Genomic DNA, 21,628 nt, shown 5'->3' on the forward strand with positions numbered 1-21,628 from the left:
AATTGGAACTGGTGAGGTGTCAGCATCTTAAACAGCTGCCTGCAGAAACAAAGTCCTCATGTCTTCCAGGGGCGAGTGTGGAGCTTATCAGGAACATTTTCCTAATTTGGGGACTGCCATGAATAATTCATGTAATCAACTGTACTATTTCAGGTCTTTGTACATTGCGCCCATATTTCTAGCCAGGTTTAGTCTTATTTGATCATTTTTTTACTCTGTCACCTCTTATTATTTATAGAATGGCAGGCGATGCTAAGATATGTTCGTTACAAAGCAATCCATAATTCCTCTGCTATCATATTTCATGGCATTCCCTTTGTGGTATTGCGCTGCCCTTACTAGCTAGGTCACATACTACTTGCCACAAACTAAGCAAAGCTGACAGATCTAATAATATATATATATATATATATATATATATATTTATTAATGCTCTTAAAGGGAATCTGTCAGCAGTTTTGACCATGCTAAACTGCTGACCGCACTAGGTAGAGGCTGGAGAGAGCAGGACAAACATAAATCGCTTTTATCATGAGGAGTGATATTATATGAAGTTTTATTCTGCCATTAGTATGTATATCAAGTTTTATTCTGCCTGTTCTTCTGGTGCCCAGGAGGCAGCTTTATTGTTAAGTGCTCTTGGCATTGAGCTACTTCACAGTTGTTCCCCGCTGATCTGGGTGACGGCCGTATTGGTCTCCTGGTTGGATGCTACAGCTGTCACTCCACAGTGAAGCCCCACCTCCTGGGCACTTGCAAGAGCAAAATCTGGCAGAATAAAACATCATATTCCCACTACTTTTGATGATAAAAGCTCCACAAAACACATGTTTGTATTGCTATCCCCAGCTTCTTCCTAGTGCTGTCAGCAGTTTAGCATGATACAGACTGCTGAACGATTCCCTTTATAGAGGTTGCAATGTAATAAAGGAGCAGCTAGTACCTAACAGTACTATAGGTCCAGTATAATTTGGATTGAATGAAGTTTGGTTCACTGATATACCAAGATGGTGTGATATCACTCAAGTGCCTCTGGGGAGCGCTGTATTTGCATCTTGGCTTTAAATCCATTCCACAGCAATGTTAAGGGGAACCTGACCCAGCAAGCTGGCTTCTCTGCATGTATCACCTGCCTGTGCAGCCCTAGTACCATTCCAGGGACAACATCACTATCTTTTGCTACTGTCTTTGCAAACTAAGTGACTATATCCCCCATGAGGAATATCATGCAAAACCAACAAAATACAAAAAAATTTGAAAAACATTTTATGAAATTATTACATACATTATAAAAAATAAATAAAAAATAGGTAAAAAGTCAGTGCAAAAGATCAAACTAAGTGGGTGAACAGGATATTACCCCAAAATATACAGTACAGACCAAAAGTTTGGACACACCTTCTCATTCAAAGAGTTTTCTTTATTTTCATGACTATGAAAATTGTAGATTCACACTGAAGGCATCAAAACTATGAATTAACACATGTGGAATTATATACATAACAAAAAAGTGTGAAACAACTTAAAATATGTCATATTCTAGGTTCTTCAAAATAGCCACCTTTTTGCTTTGATTATTGCTTTGCACACTCTTGGCATTCTCTTGATGAGCTTCAAGAGGTAGTCACCTGAAATGGTCTTCCAACAGTCTTGAAGGAGTTCCCAGAGATGCTTAACACTTGTTGGCCCTTTTGCCTTCACTCTGCGGTCCAGCTCACCCCAAACCATCTCGATTGGGTTCAGGTCCGGTGACTGTGGAGGCCAGGTCATCTGGCGCAGCACCCCATCACTCTCCTTCATGGTCAAATAGCCCTAACAGAGCCTGGAGGTGTGTTTGGGGTCATTGTCCTGTTGAAAAATAAATGATGGTCCAACTAAACGCAAACTAGATGGAATAGCATGCCGCTGCAAGATGCTGTGGTAGCCATGCTGGTACAGTATGCCTTCAATTTTGAATAAATCCCCAACAGTGTCACCAGCAAAGCACCCCCACACCATCACACCTCCTCCTCCATGCTTCACAGTGGGAACCAGGCATGTAGAGTCCATCCGTTCACCTTTTCTGCGTCGCACAAAGACATGGTGGTTGGAACCAAAGATCTCAAATTTGGACTCATCAGACCAAAGCACAGATTTCCACTGGTCTAATGTCCATTCCTTGTGTTCTTTAGCCCAAACAAGTCTCTTCTGCTTGTTGCCTGTCCTTAGCAGTGGTTTCTTAGCAGATATTCTACCATGAAGACCTGATTCACACAGTCTCCTCTTAACAGTTGTTCTAGAGATGTGTCTGCTGCTAGAACTCTGTGTGGCATTGACCTGGTCTCTAATCTGAGCTGCTGTTAACCTGCGATTTCTGAGGCTGGTGACTCGGATGAATATATCCTCCGCAGCAGAGGTGACTCTTGGTCTTCCTTTCCTGGGGCGGTCCGCATGTGAGCCAGTTTCTTTGTAGCGCTTGATGGTTTTTGTGACTGCACTTGGGGACACTTTCAAAGTTTTCCCAATTTTTCGGACTGACTGACCTTCATTTCTTAAAGTAATGATGGCCACTCGTTTTTCTTTACTTAGCTGCTTTTTTCTTGCCATAATACAAATTCTAACAGTCTATTCAGTAGGACTATCAGCTGTGTATCCACCTGACTTCTCCACAACGCAACTGATGGTCCCAACCCCATTTATAAGGCAAGAAATCCCACTTATTAAACCTGACAGGGCACACCTGTGAAGTGAAGACCATTTCAGGTGACTACCTCTTGAAGCTCATCAAGAGAATGCCAAGAGTGTGCAAAGCCGTAATCAAAGCAAAAGGTGGCTACTTTGAAGAACCTAGAATATGACATATTTTCAGTTGCTTCACACTTTTTTGTTATGTATATAATTCCACATGTGTTAATTCATAGTTTTGATGCCTTCAGTGTGAATCTACAATTTTCATAGTCCTGAAAATAAAGAAAACTCTTTGAATGAGAAGGTGTGTCCAAACTTTTGGTCTGTACTGTAGATCACTCAAAGTAATTCAATTTGCCACAAGGTGTAAAAGCAATGGACTAGGTATTACTAATCCTTTTAAGATTTAGACCATGTCCACACAGTCTAAAAATTTATCACAGTTGCTGCCAGATAATAAATATATGGTGCATCAGTATCTTAAAGGGGCCCTCTTATGTGAGACAATGGAGGGGCATATAGCTAGGATATGCCCCCATTGTCTGATAGGTGCAGGTCCCACCAACCTATCTCCTAAACACAGCCGCCCTCCTTTCATTTCTATGGGCCCGCCAAAAATAGCCAAGTGCTGGCTCTGCTTTTTCCATCAGGCCCATAGAAGTGAATAAGAGCAGTGGCCGGTCGTTCGTGGTGCGCTCCCGTTCACATCTATGCGGATACAGTTTGGTGGTGGCCAGACCGGAGTCCTCCAGCCACCACTTTGCAGGGCTCTGTTCCCAATATAGGTGCGGGCCCCATTTCTATAAGACAATATGCCCCCTTAGCAGGTGGCTTTAGTAGGATGTAGGTTACTGTATACATCTGTCAATTCCCACCACAAGTCTGTTTTCAACACGTTGGTCTTACTGTCCACTTCATAAGCAGCAATGGTCAGCTATGAGGGCTCTGAAGCGTCTTTGCAACTGTTGAGATTTAAGGGTGGTACTTGAGCGCCCTCTAGTGATAGGTCTAGAGGTTAGCATGACATATTCCTAAATGGGAAACTCCATTCAAACAACAAACCAAAGTTAGTCGAGATAAAAAGTTTAGTAACGTTAACTTTCAGCCAAAGTTAAAAAAAATTCTTATAGACTAATACTGTCAAAAAGACATGAACCTCATAGCCTCATGAAAATAATCATAAGGTTCTTAGTTCATATTTTGATTAAACCTTTATAAGCCCACTTGCCACATCACAGGGACCTCTTTGAGATGGCTCTGTTGGGTGCAGCACTGTGTGGCGACCACCCCTACCGTAACAAAGCACCCGAAGGGTGGACAACCCAGATCAAAAGTAATGCACTGTTATAGAACTAGTGCAGGACACAGGAGCACGTTCAAGACTGAAAAGATGATTTCCCTCATGCCCTATACCTGAGCATGGCAGGCTTATCAGTGTGTTTCTGGCACTCACGAATTGCAACGTATGACATTTGGGATTAAAGTCATATTTTTGAAGCCAGAAATATTTTTCGTCTGATGGGCCCAAGACTGACAGGGCTTTGGTTGCAATGGCAAAAGTCGATATATATGCAACCCTCTAAAAGAAACCTCTACTGAAATTCCTGTAAATAGTTTTCAAATTTTATGGTGAACCGATCCAGCGAGATATAAAAGATACTTATATTCTGCATCGCATCAGTGATTGCTGTTTAACCATAGTTGCCGACAATTCTGGCAAATTCGGATTTTCCCAACCCAAAATAGACCTGGTTTATATAAACTGCCAAGAAATGGGCTTGGGCTTAAATCCCTCAAATTTACGAACACAAATGTTGGGAAGCATCCCATTATCGTATGTGAAGAAGCAGTCTTCTACTGTAGTTGTGCCATGGATTAGTATTACTGTGTATGAAGATGTCATTCTTGCTGTTTCAGCTTTATCGAAAATCTGCAGACGGAGGTGCAAGAAATGGAGTTTGCACAGTTCTCAAAGGGTTTGGACTTCATGAGGAAAGAGGATTTCGCAGAATGGCTGCTTTTTTTCACAGATGAGGAGGACAATGACATCTACTGGCATAATGTGAGGACAAGGATCCCCCCGGGAGAAGTGAGTGCAGCTTATTCCTAGAAAAAAAAAGTAAAAAACCTGATTATGTGTGCCCTACAGCACATTAAGGGCTTGTTCCGCAAAAAAGATAGGGCATGTTCTATATTTTTGCGGTTCGGAGGCACGGAACGGAACCCCAGAAAGCACTCCGTAGTGTTCCGTTCTGTGCTTCCATTCCGCATCGTTCCACATCTCCAGATTTGCGGACCCATTGAAATGAAAAGGTCTGCATCCGTGATGCGGAATGACAACGGAACGGTGCCCGTGTATTGTGGATCCGCAAATGCGGTCTGCAATACGGGAACGGGACACCAGCGGTCATGTGAACGAGCCCTAAGAAAATAGCTGATTTGCTTCTTTGTTCATTAGGCTTCATGCACACGACCATGTCCGTTTTGCAGCCCACAAAATGTTTTTTGTTTTTTTTTGCTGACCCATTCACTTCAATGGGTATGTGTTCCACATTTTGTGGACATGTGTATTTCATCCTTTTGTGGAACTGACACATGGATGCAGAAAGATGATCCATGTGCTTTCCGCATCCATATGTCCGTTCCACAAAAAAGATAGAACATGTCCTGTACTTGGCCGCAAAATGCGGACCACCGACCCATTGAAGTCAGCTGCTCTGCAAAAAATGCGGATGCAAGACTGACAGTATCCTTATTTTGCGGATCCGCAATTTGCAGACCGCAAAATGCCTACGGTCGTGCGAATGAGGCCCAAACCTCACAAAAAAATGAAAAGAAATAAGTTGCATCTACCCTCAAAGTGTTACCAATAAAACTACAACTTGGTCATCAAAAGGTAAGCTGTCATATAGAACTATTTTCTGCATCTCTGGTAGCCAGGACAATTATTTTTATTTTATTTTTTAGAGTTTTGATATGTACAAATAGAACCCAAAATGCGAAATATAAAAACGAACATTTACACCTAAAACTCACATCCAGATGCAATGTAAGAACAATGGGGCACATTTATTAACATCCGCGTTTTAGACGTCGGTCTTATTAAAGCCCCATAGCTGGCGCCGGCCTCTCCATAACTTCAGCGCTTCCAGCGCCACTTCTAAATGTAGGGCAGCTTCCAAGCTGTGTTACATTTAGACCATTTTCTACGCCTAAACCAGTCGCAGAAAATAGTAAATGAGATGGGCCAGCAGGTTCCCACCCACAATTTTAGACCTGGCGCGAGCAGGGCGAAGTCGCAGATAGCGTTGCAACTAACCGTTGCGAAGCCATCTGCGCCTGAAATATGCCTAATTTAAGCGTATTTCAGTATAATAAATGACCCCCAATATGTTGAGGTGTGCAAAGCTCATGTATACCACAAGTGTCATCAACAAGAACTTGTGCTCTTAAAACCACTGGAACAGAGGCCTTGTGTTTGGCTGTTATCCACAAATACCGTAGACAGTAAACCGCTTCTAGGTTACCAAAATCTACATTTTCTGAGAGCGCCAAACATAACCTAATAATTAATACATACAACCACCTTCATGCAACTTTGCAGCAAACGGCGATTATAAGCATAGGGCTACTGTCACATCTGCGCTTTCCCTTTCTGCTATTGAGATCCGTCATAGGATCTCAGTAGCGGAGGAAAACACTTCCGTTTTGGCCCTATTCATTGTCAATGGGGACAAAACTTAACTAAACGGAGTGCACCAGAATGCATTCTGTTCCGTTTGGTAGCGTCCCCATCGCGGACAGAATAACTCTGCAAGCAACATTTTTCTGTCCGTGATGTGGTGCGGAGCAAGATGGATCCGTCATGACACACAATGTAAGTCAATAGGGACAGATCCGTTTCCTCTGGCACAATAAAAAAATGGATCCGTCCCCTTTTGACTTTCAATGGTGTTCATGACAGATCCGTCTTGGCTATTTTAAAGATAATACAACTGGTTCCGTTCACAACGGATGCAGACGGTTGTATTATTGTGATGGAAGGATGACGGATCCAGAAAAAACGCTGGTGTGAAAGTAGCCTAAATTGGATGCAAAATTAAATTTGAGACTAATATGCACACTGTAGCAGAGTCCTCATGCAATTGAAATATAGTCTGCAAAAAACTGTAAGCTATGGAGGTCATACACGCCACACCGCAATGCTGCATGTGTTAGAGGAATGCTCCAACCAGCGTCTGCATACAAGTACTCTGACTCCGCATCTAAAATCCATCAGAAAGCTGCTCTGATAGCTCAACTTGCAGCCATTATCTCTTCACTCCTACAGCTCATAACACTCATGTGGAAACGGACCGAACAGTCTACAGCAGGGATGTCAAACTCGTGGCCCTCCAGCTGTTGCAAAACTACAACTCCCATCATGCCTGGACATACTACAGCTATCAGGGAATGATGGGAGTTGTAGTTTTGCAACATCTGGAGGGCCATGAGTTTGACATCCATGGTCTACAGAGTCGGTGAAACCTGAAAGCTGTAGAAGGAAAACCCATTGGAAAAATGCGATTTAGCCCAAAATAAACAAAATGCAATGATATAAAAATGAGGAGTCCATAGCCTTTTTAAGGGTTAACCCAAGATAAGAGCGTAGTTGCCTCTATAATAACATGAGTCCTCATGCCAATAAAATATAGTCTGCAAAATGCTACATGTGAAATGAACCCACCAACTTTTCCATGAAAGTACTGGGAATTCTATCATGTATAATTTCCATCCATGAATTCCTAAATGTAATATAATGTGTTAACTAAAGCCGCTTTTAGATGGGTATAATATGGGACCTCTATCGGTCCTGTGTTATGGACACCTGAAACTCCTGCGGTTGATCGGAAAATGAGTTACAGTGCCCCAACCCTGGTTCTGGTGAACACTGGGAGGGCCAGATGTGGCATCTACAATATGGGTGCAAAAATATTATGCATACTATTCCTCTCTGCAAAGTCTTCTTTTTGTTTTGTTTTATAAAGTACTGTAATTGAATTGACATATCATAGCCATAGCTTCTATTCAGTTGTACAACCTAGGGGTGATCACAGCGCTCCACAACAATCTGGCTGTTGTGGGTGCTCGTCTGGATAAGTTCCTGGCTCCACCTCGGGAACAACAGTATTATCAGTATAATCAGACAGCCCTCCAATTGATATGGTGAAGTGGTTTGTGAGTTTTATTCAGCCGGACATGATGCACAACAGATTATGGCAACGTTTCGAGCCAAACAGTAGCCCTTCATCAGGCCTAGTTATGCCCACGTGGAAAAAGCGCCTGCGTTTTTTTCCACGTGGGCATAACTAGGCCCGATGAAGGGATACTGTTTAGCTCGAAACGTTGCCATATTCTTCACTCACAAATTACTTCACCATATCAATTGGACTCCATATCAATTGGCGTGCTGTCTGATTATACTGAGTCTTATAGCTATAGCTTCTAAGAAGCTTGAGATCCAGCCGCATGAGATACCTCCTTGGCTCCTGACCTTGTAAGGACGTATGAGATATGTCCTTAGAAGGGAAACGGGTGAAGGGTATGGATACCTTTGGGGACAGTTTTGTTATTATTGCATTGTGCCTATTTTGAGCCCAGGTTACCCTGCGTGTCCATCGTAACACTTTTTAACTTGTGTTTTACTATTGATCAAGTATAAAACTCACTTGTGCCATAGAATGAATGGCTTGTGGTCAGATGAAATTCTTCATCTGCTCATTCTGGTGGCTGACAAGACTTAAGGAGATTGTGTAGAGAAGCTGGAGGATGGACCCAGCAGCTGAGCAGGGTCACAGTGCCCCCTAGTGAGTGTTACGGGCTGAGTCGTATGCGTCTATTAGTTTTATAGCTTTTATCACACAGATTTTGTCTTTTGGTATTTCAGAGTATCAGCATAGAGGAGTTTAAGACATTTTATCACTTCATGAACAATCTGGAAGATTTCTCCATCACTATGAAAATGTTTAGTTCTGCAAACAAAGCCGTGAAACTGGGTAAGTGTCAGAACCTTGGATAAGAGGCCTGCGCTGCACTTGCAGTAAGGACCATTGAGTTCAGTTGTGCTTTACGGTGTCGCACACGTCTGCTTTTGTTTTCGGATTTGTAGCGTCTGAGCTCTTAGACAATAACCAGTGGAACTGCCCTCAGCCCCATGTAGAATCATCAGGTTTTATGAATTTTTAGCATAATCTCACTCCCCTCGTTCTGTGCTCTGGATCTTTTAACCCTTGAGGACACAGCCATTTTTCACATTAAAGAGCTTCTGTCACCCCACTAAACGTTTTTTTCTTTTTTTTGTTTACTTATAATCCCTATAGTGCGATTTCTGCATACATAAGCTAAATAATCATTTCGGTCCAGTAGAATTTGTTAAAAACGTAATTTTAAAATATGCAAATTACCTTGCTACCAGCAAGTAGGGCGGCTACTTGCTGGTAGCAGCCGCATCCTCCGATCCTAAAGACGCCCCCTCCGCATGTTGATTGACAGGGCCAGGGAACGGGATCGTTCTCTGCTGGCCCTGTTTGAATTCAAAATATTGCGCCTGCGCCGTACCTGTCTTCAATCGGCGCAGGCGCACTGAGAGGCGGCCGCTCCATCCTCAATGCGCCTGCGCCGATGACGTCACATCTACACCCGGCGCAGGCGCATTGAGGATGGAGTGGCCGAGCGAGCGGCCGCCTCTCAGTGCGCCTGCGCCGATTGAAGACAGGTACGGCGCAGGCGCAATATTTTGAAAAAACGGTTTAGTGGGGTGACAGAAGCCCTTTATGGACCATGCCAATTTGCAAATCTGACATGTGTCACTTTATGTGGTAATAATTTTGGAACTCTTACTTATCCAAGCCATTCTGAGAATGTTTTCTCGTGACACATTGTACTTCATGATACTTGTAAATTTGAGCAGATATATTTCACCTTTATGTATAAAAAAAAAAAATCCAAATTTTAATTCATCTTCTTTTAAGACAGATAGTGATACCTCAGAAAATAGTTATTCCTTTACATTTCCCATATGTCAGCTTTGTGCTGGCATCATTTCTAAAGGTGTAAAAAAATATTTGTGACGTTAGAACGTTTAGAATCTTAGAAGCAATTCTTAAAATTTTTACGAATATTTCCAAAACCCACTTTTTTAAGGACAAGTTCGGTTATGAAGTCGTTTTGTGGGGCTTACATGGTAGAAACTATCCATAAATGACCCCATTTTAGAAACTACACCCCTCAAGTTATTCAAAACTGATTTTACTAACTTTGTTAACCCTTTAGGTGTTCCACAAAAATTAAAGTAAGGGCTCATGAACACGACTGTGTGCCCGCTATCTGCGGACACGGACGCATTAACTTGAATGGGGTCCACAATTAGCATCCGACGGTCCGCACTGCAAAAAAGTAGTGCATGCACTACATTTTTTTTGCAGTGCAGGGGCACGGACAAAAAACCACTAAAGCAATCCGTAGTGCTTCCGATCTGTGCCTTTGTTCCACCCCGAATCATTGGGATTGCGAACCTGTCTTAGTATGTTAAAGGTCACCAAGGCACTGGCGGCCATGACGTACTAGTACGTCATGGGTCTCCAAGGGGTTAAGGAACTCAGTACTCAAATGCTAAATAGGACATCCTCCTGCCTCTATCAGAGCATGAACTCCCATGCAACTTACATGCAGCCAGTCAGCTGCCTCAGAACACAGCCATGTCTATATATTTGCCGTTGGAGAAGCTCCTTCAGGCACTAGTATAACCTCACGTGCACTGATCAACCTAGAAATTACATTTCTGGATAGTGGTTTTTTTGCCCCTTGTTTTGCAAGTTTTCTATCAAAAAAATGCTTTGAGTTTTTGCTGTGGAGACGGGTTGTGCACTTGATCATATATATTTTTTCGTATTACTTTCTACAGCTGAATTCAAACGATCAGTGAAAGTGGCAACAGGACAGGAATTATCAGAAAATGTCCTGGATACAGTCTTCAAGATCTTTGATCTTGATGGAGACAATTGTTTGAGCCATGGAGAGTTTTTGGGTGTCCTGAAGAACAGGCTCCATAGAGGATTAAAGGTAATGTACTGTAGTTTTTTGTTGGTTTTCTTTTATAGAAGGTCCATTCACTGATAGACAGAACTAGCCTAAGGCTACTTTCACACTGGCGTTTCTGGGTCCGCCTGTGAGATCCGTTTCAAGGCTCTCACAAGCGGCCCAAAATGGATCAGTTAAACCCCAATGCATTCTGAATGGATAAGGATCTCACAATTTAAGTTCCTCATCAGTATGACTTTGAAATGTGGGAGGAAACCAGAGAACCCAGAGGAAACCCAAGCAAACACAGGGAGGACCTTACAAACTCCATGCAGATGTTGTCCTTTGTCAGATTTGAACCTAGGACCCCAGCGCTGCAAGGCACCAGTGCTATTCTCTCTTAAAGGGAGTCTTTCACCTAATCTGAGCGTTTTAGACCGCTCAGATCAGGTTATAGACTCTTTAACCCTCATTACGATCATACCTTTCTCTTATGTGTCCCTCGCCCAGATAATGAAAATAACACTTTTTAAACTTATGCAAATTATGGGCATAGGAACATCCTTTCATATTGCGCATGCGCCGGCCGGCTGTCTTTAGTTGGCCGGTGCATGCGCAATATGAAAAGCTGTTCATCTGCCCATAATGGGCAGAGCAGTGCGCAGGTGCAGGCCAGTTCCCAGCCCGCCGTCCTCTGGTGCCGCTCGTGACGTCCGCCGGCTGGAGGTGTGTTTTTCTGGGCACATCGCCCAGTAACGCCGCCCCTGGGCACCTTCAGAAGGTAATTTGCACAAGTTTAAAAAGTGTTACTTTCATTATCTGGGCGAGGGACACATAAGAGAAAGGTATGATCGTAATGAGGGTTAAAGAGTCTATAACCTGATCTGAGCGGTCTAAAACGCTCAGATTAGGTGAAAGACTCCCTTTAAATAAAGTCAACATAGTTTAAAACAGTTAAAAGGGGATGAAGCCCATGGTACGTCATGTGTCAACCCTGAAGATAGGTCATCAATATTAAAGGGGTTGTGCATCTTTAAACTTCACAGAGTAGCCTGACCTGCGGTGGTGATCATACTTACCTCGTTTCAGATGGGTTCTGGGTCCACAGCCACCTCTGCAGGTCCCGCGTCTCTCAGAATCAACGTCCTGTTGACGAAGGTCACATGACCGCTACAGCCAATCACTGGCCACAGAGGTGACCTGTCACCCAGCTGCAGCGGTCACGTGACCTCCGTCAACAGGATGTTGATTCCAAGAGACCTAGGAACTGCGGAGGCATCGATTTGAGCCGGTAAGGTATGATCACCACCGCGGGTCCAGCCTCTCTAAAGAGGTCTGTTTAAAAAAAAATAAAAAAAAGTTTAAAGATGCACAACCCCTTTAAACATCCGTAAAACCCCTTTAATGGCATAGCTTCTAGGTAAGAGTAGCCATGTGATACAGTACTGTATGAAGGCTTCATATATTAGACATGCCTCTATGGCCTTGTAGTCAGAATAATAAGTGACCATATGTTAACCATTGTCCTAGTGAGACTTGCAGAATAACCATGGCCCTGGACACGTTACAATACTCGTCGCTGAATTTTCTTATCATTTCTCCTTAGCATGTGCCGCAGCAGCAAGGATTACAAGGCTACTGGAAATGTGTCAAACGGGAAACCATTAAAGGAGCCAACGAAGTCTTAAAACAAGTCGGGAAGAGTCCGTTTTAAGGCTTTGCTGAGATTTTATCAGATGTATTGTTTTACTGGATTGTCATTTCCATATATGTGTGTTTAGGTATTGTTTACTGGTTTATCGCAGTCTGTTCTGCCGCACCGCACTGGTCTCATTCTCCTCTTCTTCCTGTGCTGTATCTGTACTGAACAGGCTCTGCTGTCCTGTATCTGACGTAGGCCTCATGTGCTGCTCCGGTGCCTGGGAAATAATCACCCCGGAAGGCTTTGCCATTCTTATCATGCAACATATACCCATAATTATATGATTTCCTCTGACCTCGGCAGGTGTCCTACTTATATTCCATCGATTACTCCTCAGAGGAGCTGGAAACCGATCATTACAAATTCATAAGTTATAGGGGATTGTCTGAGTCTGAGGGAAATCAAACCCTTCCGTCCTGCCCCCATTAACAAGACCACGCTTCTCCAGTGCCTATGTCTGGTATTGCAACCAAGCCTCATGCACCTGGATGTATTAAAGAGAAGCGGTCTGCTCCTGTGACATGTCTGCTTTAGGAAATACTTGCTTTCCCCATGCAATAACAATTGTCAATTTAGGCCCCTTTCAGACGAGCAGGTGTCACGCTGCGGACTTCGCAGCGTGACACCCGGCTTCAACTTCCAGCACTGAGGTGTCTCATAGCAATATATTGATTGACGATGCTATGTAACCCGTAGAGGACTGGAATGTATTGGACAACACTGACGGCAGGCTTACACAGCATCATAAACCAATATAAAGCTATGCCACCCCGGCAGTGCTGGAAGGTCAGGCCGGGTGTCAGGCTGCGAGTCCGCAGAGTGACACCCGCTCGTCTGAAAGGGGCCTTATTCTAACATTTACAGGATGATTAATAGAGGAAGGACACAACACAGTATTGAAAGGTGCCATAGGGATTACAAGCAGTTAATAAAACAGACATGTGAGGAGGGGACAGTTAGGTAATGGATGTTCCACTAATGGAGTGAAGAACTTACCGGTCCGGTAAAGTCATTCTCCGGTGCTGGGAAACATTACTGGGCGCGCTGATGTGTGCATCCATATCTGTGTACCGTATACAACAGCGTGCTTCTTGTAGCATGTCATCCTCGGATGTATATAAAATATACACACAGATCGTCCAGGATCAGACTATTGCATTGCACAAATGACATGTTGGTAGGGCATCTCTCGTCTAGGACTGCCTCTTTCTTTGGATGAACCATTCATTTACAAGCCGTATACAAAGATCTCAGTATCCAGAGTAAGCGTTCTGTGAAAGGACATTCTCTGTATCCCTCACCAACATGACATACATTATCCGTCCACAAGATGGCGATATACACCAAAGCACTGTGATGATAACGCTGTGCTTGGCTATCTCGGGCAGTCCCATAGAGAATGGATGGAACGGCAGCGCACTTGCTTGACTTAATGCTCCTTTCATTTAAGGACACAGGTACCCCCGTTCTTGTGATTGTTTAGACCCAGAGCGATCAGATACTTATCTACTAGCCTGCGGATACGTAAATACATTTGTATTGAGGGAAAACCCCTTTAAGCATAAAACTTAAACAAAAAGATTGAAAAGAAAAAAAAGATATATGGCGCTTTGTGATCTGTAGTAGCCTAACTTCTGGGAGCACCAACGAACCCACAGCGGAGCTACCTGACCCCCCCCCCCCCCCATCCCCTAACTGCAGCTGACCACATTGACTTTAACGGGGCCATGTTTCAGTTCCCAGTAAAGCTGGGAGAGACGCCGTCCAGAGTAAGACTGCGTAGGGGACACAGGACTACACCAGTGCAGCGCCCCCTTCATTCTCATGATCAGTGGAGGTCCTAGAGGACAGAATCCCACTGATCATAAACTCCTTTAATCCATCGCATTGGAATGATCTGTCTTTATATCAGTTTCCAAAACTATTCCTGAAAGAGGGTTGCCCCATCTCGCCGTTTCCACAGCAAGCCAGGTGGCTGGGCTTAGAGAAACTGCCGAGGGGCCAGGTGCTCCCCTCCTTTGACAGAGCCAGGCAGACACGATCGCATTTACCCTGCCTGGTCCTGTCAATTAAAGTGCAGAGGGTGCAGCAGTTGCCTCTAGGTGTAATGGTAACGCCCCCGTTGCTCCTAGAGGCTTATTTGCATATAGTAAAACATAATTTTTCTCAGCAATGCGGGCACATATGAACATGGGACCAACACAGGATTCCTTCAGCTGCACATGTAACAGGTCCGCCAGTGTCATAGCTTCTCTATGGAAAACTGCACATTCACAAAATTCCCAGTTCGTCAGATCTCATGGATGTTTCCTCCTGTGGTGATTGCCAACAGAGCAGGTTTACAGAAATAATGTGCCAAAAACTGGAGTAGAATCCGCTTGTGCGGCCATCAGTGTGTTCTGTACTGATTGTAGTGTTTACAGGGGATACAGTCTATACGGTGACAGGGGTAACTAATCCGTATTTTTTTATGCGCTCCATGTTTGGTTATAACCAGAAAATGCATTAATCAAAGAAATTAGTGTTTTTAGTTTATGTGATGTTTGAGTTCTTTTCTTTTATGAGGTATCCTCTTGTAAAATGATTGTTATTATACTCTTGATTATAGTCTTGCAATAAATAAAGGTGGAATTATAACCCTGCATTTTCATGATGATTTTTTTCAGCAAGACCAGGAAAGGAATTGTATCTGCGGAAGACATGATTGGAAGAGCAGATTATAATGTTGGATTTGTATCATGATCTGTAAATGTTTAGGCCTCATTCACACAAACTATACGGATTGGCTGCAGGATGCGTTCAGTGAAACTTGCACCATTTCGCAAGCAAGTTCAGTCAGTTTTTGTCTGCAATTGCCTTCAATGTTTGGAGACCCGATCATTATTATTTTCCCTTATAACATGGTTATAAGGGAAAATAATAGCATTCTGAATACAGAATGCAGAATGCATAGTACAATAGGGCTGGAGGGGTTAAAAAAATATAAATAATAATTAAACTCACCTTAATCCACTTGCTCGCGCAGCCCGGCTTCTCTTCTGTCTTCTTTTTTGCTGTGTGCAGGAAAAGGACCTGTGGTGACGTCACTCCGGTCATCACATGGTACGTCACATGATCTTTTACCATGGTGATAGATCATGTGATGGCCCATGTGATGACCGGAATGACGTCACCACAGGTCCTTTTCCTGCACACAGCAAAAAGGAAGACAGAAGGAGATGCCGGCTGCGCGATCAAGTGGACTAAGGTGAGTTTAATTATTTTTTTTATTTTTTTTACCCCTCCAGCCCTATTGTACTATGCATTCTGTATTCAGAATGCTATTATTTTCCATTATAACCATGTCATAAGGGAAAATAATACAATCCACAGAACACCGATCCCAAGCCCGAACTTCTGTGAAGAAATTCTGGTTTGGGTACCAAACATGCAGATTTTTCTCACGCGAGTGCAAAACGCTTTACAATGTTTTGCACTCGCGCGGAAAAATCGTGCATGTTCCCGCAACACACCTTTTCCCGCAACGCCCATGTGAAAGAGGCCTTAGGCCTCTTGCACATGACCATATGTATTTGCGGGCCGCGAAAAACGGATCCGCTAAAAATACAGATGACATTCGTGTGCATTCCGTATTTTGCGGAACGGAACAGCTGACACTTCGTAGAACATTACTATCCTTGTCCATATTGCGGACAATAATAGGACATGTTCTATTTTTTTGCGGACCGGAAATATAGACATACAGAAACGGAAGGCACACGGAGTAACTTCAGTGTTTTTTTTTTTTTTTTTTGCGGATCCATTGAAGTGAATGGTTCCACATACGGTCTGCAAAAAAAACCAGAACGGACACAGAAAGAAAATACGTTTGTGTGCATGAGCCCTTATATGTTGGGACATAATTCAGCTTAGAAGATTATTTATGTGCGGTCAGACTGCCAAGCTGATGGATTTATCACAGAACAGCTTTCTGCAACTGCTATGTACTGTGAAACGCAGAAGATGCAGAATGGTGCAAAACCTATTTCTTGAAAACTGTTTTACCAACATTCATCTAAATCAGAAATAATTTAAAAAAAAGGCTTTAAAAATGTCTTGCCATTAACCTCTTCTGGACAATCAGATTTTGGCCCTTTAGAAGCAAGCATTTTTTATTTTTTTGACATAGCCATGTTTTATTCAAGATGAGTTATACTTTTCAATTGCAACATTTCGAGGAACATGTAACTTATTGATTAACTATTAAAAATTTTCTGGCGGGAGTGGGAAAAAAATCAATTCCACATTTTTTTTTTTTTTTTGTATTATAAATTTTGCAGTGTTCACTGTGCAGCATAAATAATGTTAGATGGCTCACAATTAATTATAATAACAAGGTATACACACCCAAAAATTTGATGTGCTGATGAAACAGGGGATGCTAAAAAGGACCAAAACAAAACTCTTTATTGATTCACAAGGGTGTAGGGGTAAATGAGTAAAACGTGTTGCTACCACGCAGCTCAGTTATCCACAGAGGATGGGCTAATAAACGCATTATAAGCCTCAGGTTAGGAATGATCAGCCACCCTGGGCTCTCCTTACCCCCAGATCGTCTGCGTGACCACTGGCGCGATAGTCCTAATCCCAGGACAATATGGATTGATGTGTTGCGTAATCACTTTCCAATTGTCCCGGATCAGTCTCAGATCTGTCCCATAAGGCGCTGGTGTAGTCAAAACGTGCCCCGTTGCTCAATCCAAACAACAGAGGCCGTGGCAGCTATTCATGCAGCCGGCAGGCTGCCCCAAACACCAGTTAAATGGGCTGTTATAAACAACAGAATTGAATTGCCCTGTTAGTTATAAAGCTACAAGTCCTAACTGAAGGTACAGCTCAACGCGTTTCAACATCAACGCAATGTACCTAACTTGACTCATTAAGAATATGCAGGTATTAGGAATATGTGTAGTCCCTCTCTTACAGGAACCACGCTCCGGCACTATTTAAGCAGGGTAGCTCCACCTAACCTCGCACGCGAAGAGAAAGCAGTCCGCCCCCACGGTGAGTCCACTCCATGTCACGTGACCCCGAAGCGCAAACACGTGACATGCAAGGAATGACGCGCTGTCACAGAAGGGTACCACTAGGAGACCGAGCTCCGAAATAGAGCAGGGACTTAGCGGCGGATCGAGGATGAAGGCATGACTGGTATAGTCAAGAACAGTGAGGCTAAGGATGATACAGATGCATGAAGCTGTAATATGCACCATGAGAGAAATATGTATAGTAGGAATAGTGAATAAAGGTATTTTATAACATTTACTCCCACTCTTTGGAGCAATATAATTATAAATAACTTGCCAGCGCTAGCCCCAGAGGGGGTATATACATAAATCATTAGGAATAATATATATATATATATATATATATATAAAGTGGTAATTGTAAACCAACCATGAGCGAAGACCTGGCGGAGGGGCATTCAAAGAGTTAAGTTGCCCCCCTGTCATTTCTATATATCATATTGTTTTATTTTATAATACCCCAACCCTAAGGGTACAACGCAGTAAATGTACAGAGACCTATAGTATTTGAACTACAGGAAGCACAAGTATGAAATATGGTCATTCAGCACCTTGGGCCGTACAGTATTAAGCAGAAATGTCCATTGTGCCTCCTTTAGTAGTATACGTTTATCAAGAGCCCCCCCTCGAGGAGAGGGTCGAATAATCTCAATCCCCTGGAAGCGGATAGCTTTAGTGTTGCCCGCGTGGCACTCCACCACATGCCTTGCCACTGGGGTATCTGCCTCCTTCCTGATGTCGTTGAGGTGTTCCCCAATACGACGACAGAATTCCCTCAACGTCTTACCTACGTATTGAGCCCCACATTCACATGTAATCAGGTACACCAGGCCGGTTGAGCGACAATTTATAAAAGACCTGATGTAATATGTGCGGCCAGTCGTGGAACTCCTGACGGTATTGCCTCTTTTGATCGAACCGCATGCTATGAAGCTCGAACACTTGAAAGTGCCCACCAGTTGATCCCTTAAGAGGTTAGTAGATCTAGCCGTAGGTGTGTGAAGACTATGCACAAGTCTGTCACTGATACTCCGCCCCCTCCTGAACGTAATTGAGGGGATATTACCCACTAAATGCCCCACATCCGGGTCTGCTTGTAGGATCCCCCAGAACTGTGATAAAATTTGTCTGATGGGTTCTTGGACATCATCATAGTCAGCTATGATGCGAATGCGGTCAGAGGTCTCCGTCCGCAACCGGGGAATAAGTAACTTTCTCTGTTACTGCTCAAGGCATGATGGTGTGCCTGTTTCAGTGGTTTCTCAGGGTACCCCCGATTTTGAAATCTTGATCTAAGGTCACCTGAAAGTCCCGGATGGTTGAACAATTACTGCTACACGTAAGTATTGTCCTTTTGGGATCCCCCGTTTCAGGGCCCCTGGGTGGCAACTACGCCAATCCAGTAGATTATTAGTGGCCGTCTTTTTTCTGAAGAGACGTGTGCCTATATCACCATTCAGAGCTTTGAAAATGGTGAGATCCAGAAACGTAACAACAGAGGCATTTATTTCAGACGTAAAATACAACGCCCAGTCATTGATGTTGAGGCATTAAACAAATTAGGCAAACGTTTCCTCATTGCCCTTCCAGAAGATCAGTACAGTGCCTTGCAAAAGTATTCACCTCCTTGACTTTTTTCGGATTTTGTTACATTGCAGCCTTAATTTCAATGTTTTGTTAATCTGAATTTTATGTGATGGATCAGAACACAATAGTCTAAGTTGGTGAAGTGAAATGAGAAAAATATATAAATAAAACTATTGTTTAGAAATAGAAAACAGAAAATTGGCATGTGCGTATGTATTCACCCCCTTTGTTAGGAAGCCCATAAAAATCTCTGGTGCAACCAATTACCTTCAGAAGTCATATAATTAGTGAAATGATGTCCACCTGTGTGCAATGTAAGTGTCACATGATCTGTCATTAAATATACACAACTTTTTTGAAAGGCCACAGAGGCTGCAACATCTAAGCAAGAGGCATCACTAATCAAACACTGCCATGAAGACCAAGGAACTCTCCAAACAAGTAAGGGACAATGTTGTTGAGAAGTACAAGTCAGGGTTAGGTTATAAAAAAATATCCAAATCTTTGATGATCCCCAGGAGCACCATGAAATCTATCATAACCAAATGGAAAGAACATGACACAACAGCAAACCTGCCAAGAGACGGCCACCCACCAAAACTTATGGACCGAGCAAGGAGGGCATTATTCCGAGAGGCAGCACAGAGACCTAAGGTAACCCTGGAGTTCCACAGCAGAGACTGGAGTATCTGTACATTGGACGACAATAAGCCGTACTCTCCATAAAGTTGGGCTTTAGTGGCAGAGTGGCCATAAGAAAGCCATTACTTTCAGCAAAAAACAAAAAGGCACGTTGTGAGTTTGCGAAAAGGCAGTGTGGAAGACCCCCAAAATGTATGGAGGAAGGTGCTCTGGTCTAATGAGACTAAAATTTAACTTTTCAGCCATCAAAGAAAACGCTATGTCTGGCGCAAACATAACACATCACATCACCCTGAACACACCATCCCCACAGTGAAACATGGTGGTGGCAGCATCATGCTGTGGGGATGTTTTTCAGCAGCCGGGACTGGGAAACTGGTCAGAGTTGAGGGAAAGATGGATGGTGCTAAAGACAGGGATATTCTTGAGCAAAACCTGTACCACTCTGTGTGTGATTTGAGGCTAGGACGGTGGTTCACCTTCCAGCAGGACAATGACCCCAAACACACGGCTAAAGCAACACTTACTTGGTTTAAGGGGAAACATGTAAATGTGTTGGAATAAAGCCCAGATCTCAATCCAATAAAAAACCTGTGGTCAGACTTATAGGGAACCTGTCACCAGTTTTATGGTGTCCTAACTAAGGGCAACATAAATAAGTGACTGATTCTCTTAGCAAAATGCTGGGTCACTTTCTTTAATTGAACCAGTCAATCTGCCAACATCTTGTATTGAAAAGCTCCAGCTGATAATGATGAGTCATGAATATTTATGAGCTCCTGACTCTCCCGCCCACCTGCTGCTGAATGACAGTTTGTTTCCATAGGAATCAGCAGCAGGTGGGCAGGGGAGTGGCTATATCTCTGAATTAAAAAAAACGCTGGACTCACTGACATCACGCTGGACTCAAACCAGCTCATTAGCATGAGGCATGTGGCATCTTTGTGTGTATATTATGTAACCATCTGTCACACCAGTAAGTGAATACATCTAAGGTACTTTTTAGTAGTTAATGATTGTATATAATTAGTTAGATTATAATCAAATATCCACATGACAGGTTCCCTTTAAAGATTGCTGTTCACAAGCACAAACCATTCAACTTGAAGGAGCTGGAGCAGTTTTGCAAGGAGGAATGGGCAAAAATCCCAGTGGTAAGATGTGTCAAGCTCATAGAGACTTATCCAAAGCGACTTGGAGCTGTGATTGCCGCAAAAGGTGGCTGTACAAAGTATTGACTTTAGGGGGTGAATAGTTATGCACATTGACTTTTTCTGTTATTTTGTCCTATTTGTTTGCTTCACATAAAAAAAAAATACAAACATCTTCAAAGTTGTGGGCGTGTTCTGTAAGTTAAATTATGCAAATCCTCAAACAATCCATGTTAAGTCCAGGCTGAGGCAGCAAAATACAAAAAAAGTCAAAGGGATGAAAACTTTTGCAAGGCACTGTATATCATCGATATACCTCACCCACAGGAGTATCGATGAAGCAAAATCTCCCATGGCCTCACCAAACACAACTTCTCGTTCCCAACCACCCAGGTATAAATTTGCAAATGTCGGGGCACAAGGGCTCCCCATTGCAACACCTTTCACCTGGTGGTAGATCTTATTATTAAATAGGAAGGAGTTGTGTTCAAGAATGGCACCCCAAATGAGTACCTCTTTCTTGTAAAAAACCCTGAGACCACATCACAGCCCTTATCATGAGGTATGGAATTATAAAGGGCTTTCACGCCCAAGCTTGCCAGCATTACGTCATGCTTAACATGGAGGCCATCCACTCTTTTAATGACCTCCATGGAGTCGCTGACGTAGGACGGGAGAGCAACGACAAATGGTCTCAAAATTAGGCCCACGTAGGTACTAATTGGGTTAGTAAGGCTGTTAGTCCCTGAGACAAT

The 21,628-nt window shown here is 43.2% G+C and overlaps 1 protein-coding gene across 1 annotated transcript in view; it reads left to right on the forward strand.

Moving 5' to 3' along the window:
* MICU2 (mitochondrial calcium uptake 2) overlaps positions 1 to 15,071 on the forward strand; it is a 267,192-nt gene extending 252,121 nt beyond the window's left edge. Inside the window, exons 9-12 of the mRNA XM_044284689.1 lie at positions 4,585 to 4,756; positions 8,594 to 8,702; positions 10,610 to 10,767; positions 12,332 to 15,071. Coding sequence (XP_044140624.1) covers positions 4,585 to 4,756; positions 8,594 to 8,702; positions 10,610 to 10,767; positions 12,332 to 12,439 — 547 coding nt within the window. The 3' untranslated portion in view covers positions 12,440 to 15,071. The remainder of the gene's footprint in view (positions 1 to 4,584; positions 4,757 to 8,593; positions 8,703 to 10,609; positions 10,768 to 12,331) is intronic.
* Positions 15,072 to 21,628: the final 6,557 nt, after the last annotated feature.

Source organism: Bufo gargarizans, chromosome 3, assembly GCF_014858855.1.
Source record: "Bufo gargarizans isolate SCDJY-AF-19 chromosome 3, ASM1485885v1, whole genome shotgun sequence".
NCBI classification, from domain to species: domain Eukaryota; kingdom Metazoa; phylum Chordata; class Amphibia; order Anura; family Bufonidae; genus Bufo; species Bufo gargarizans.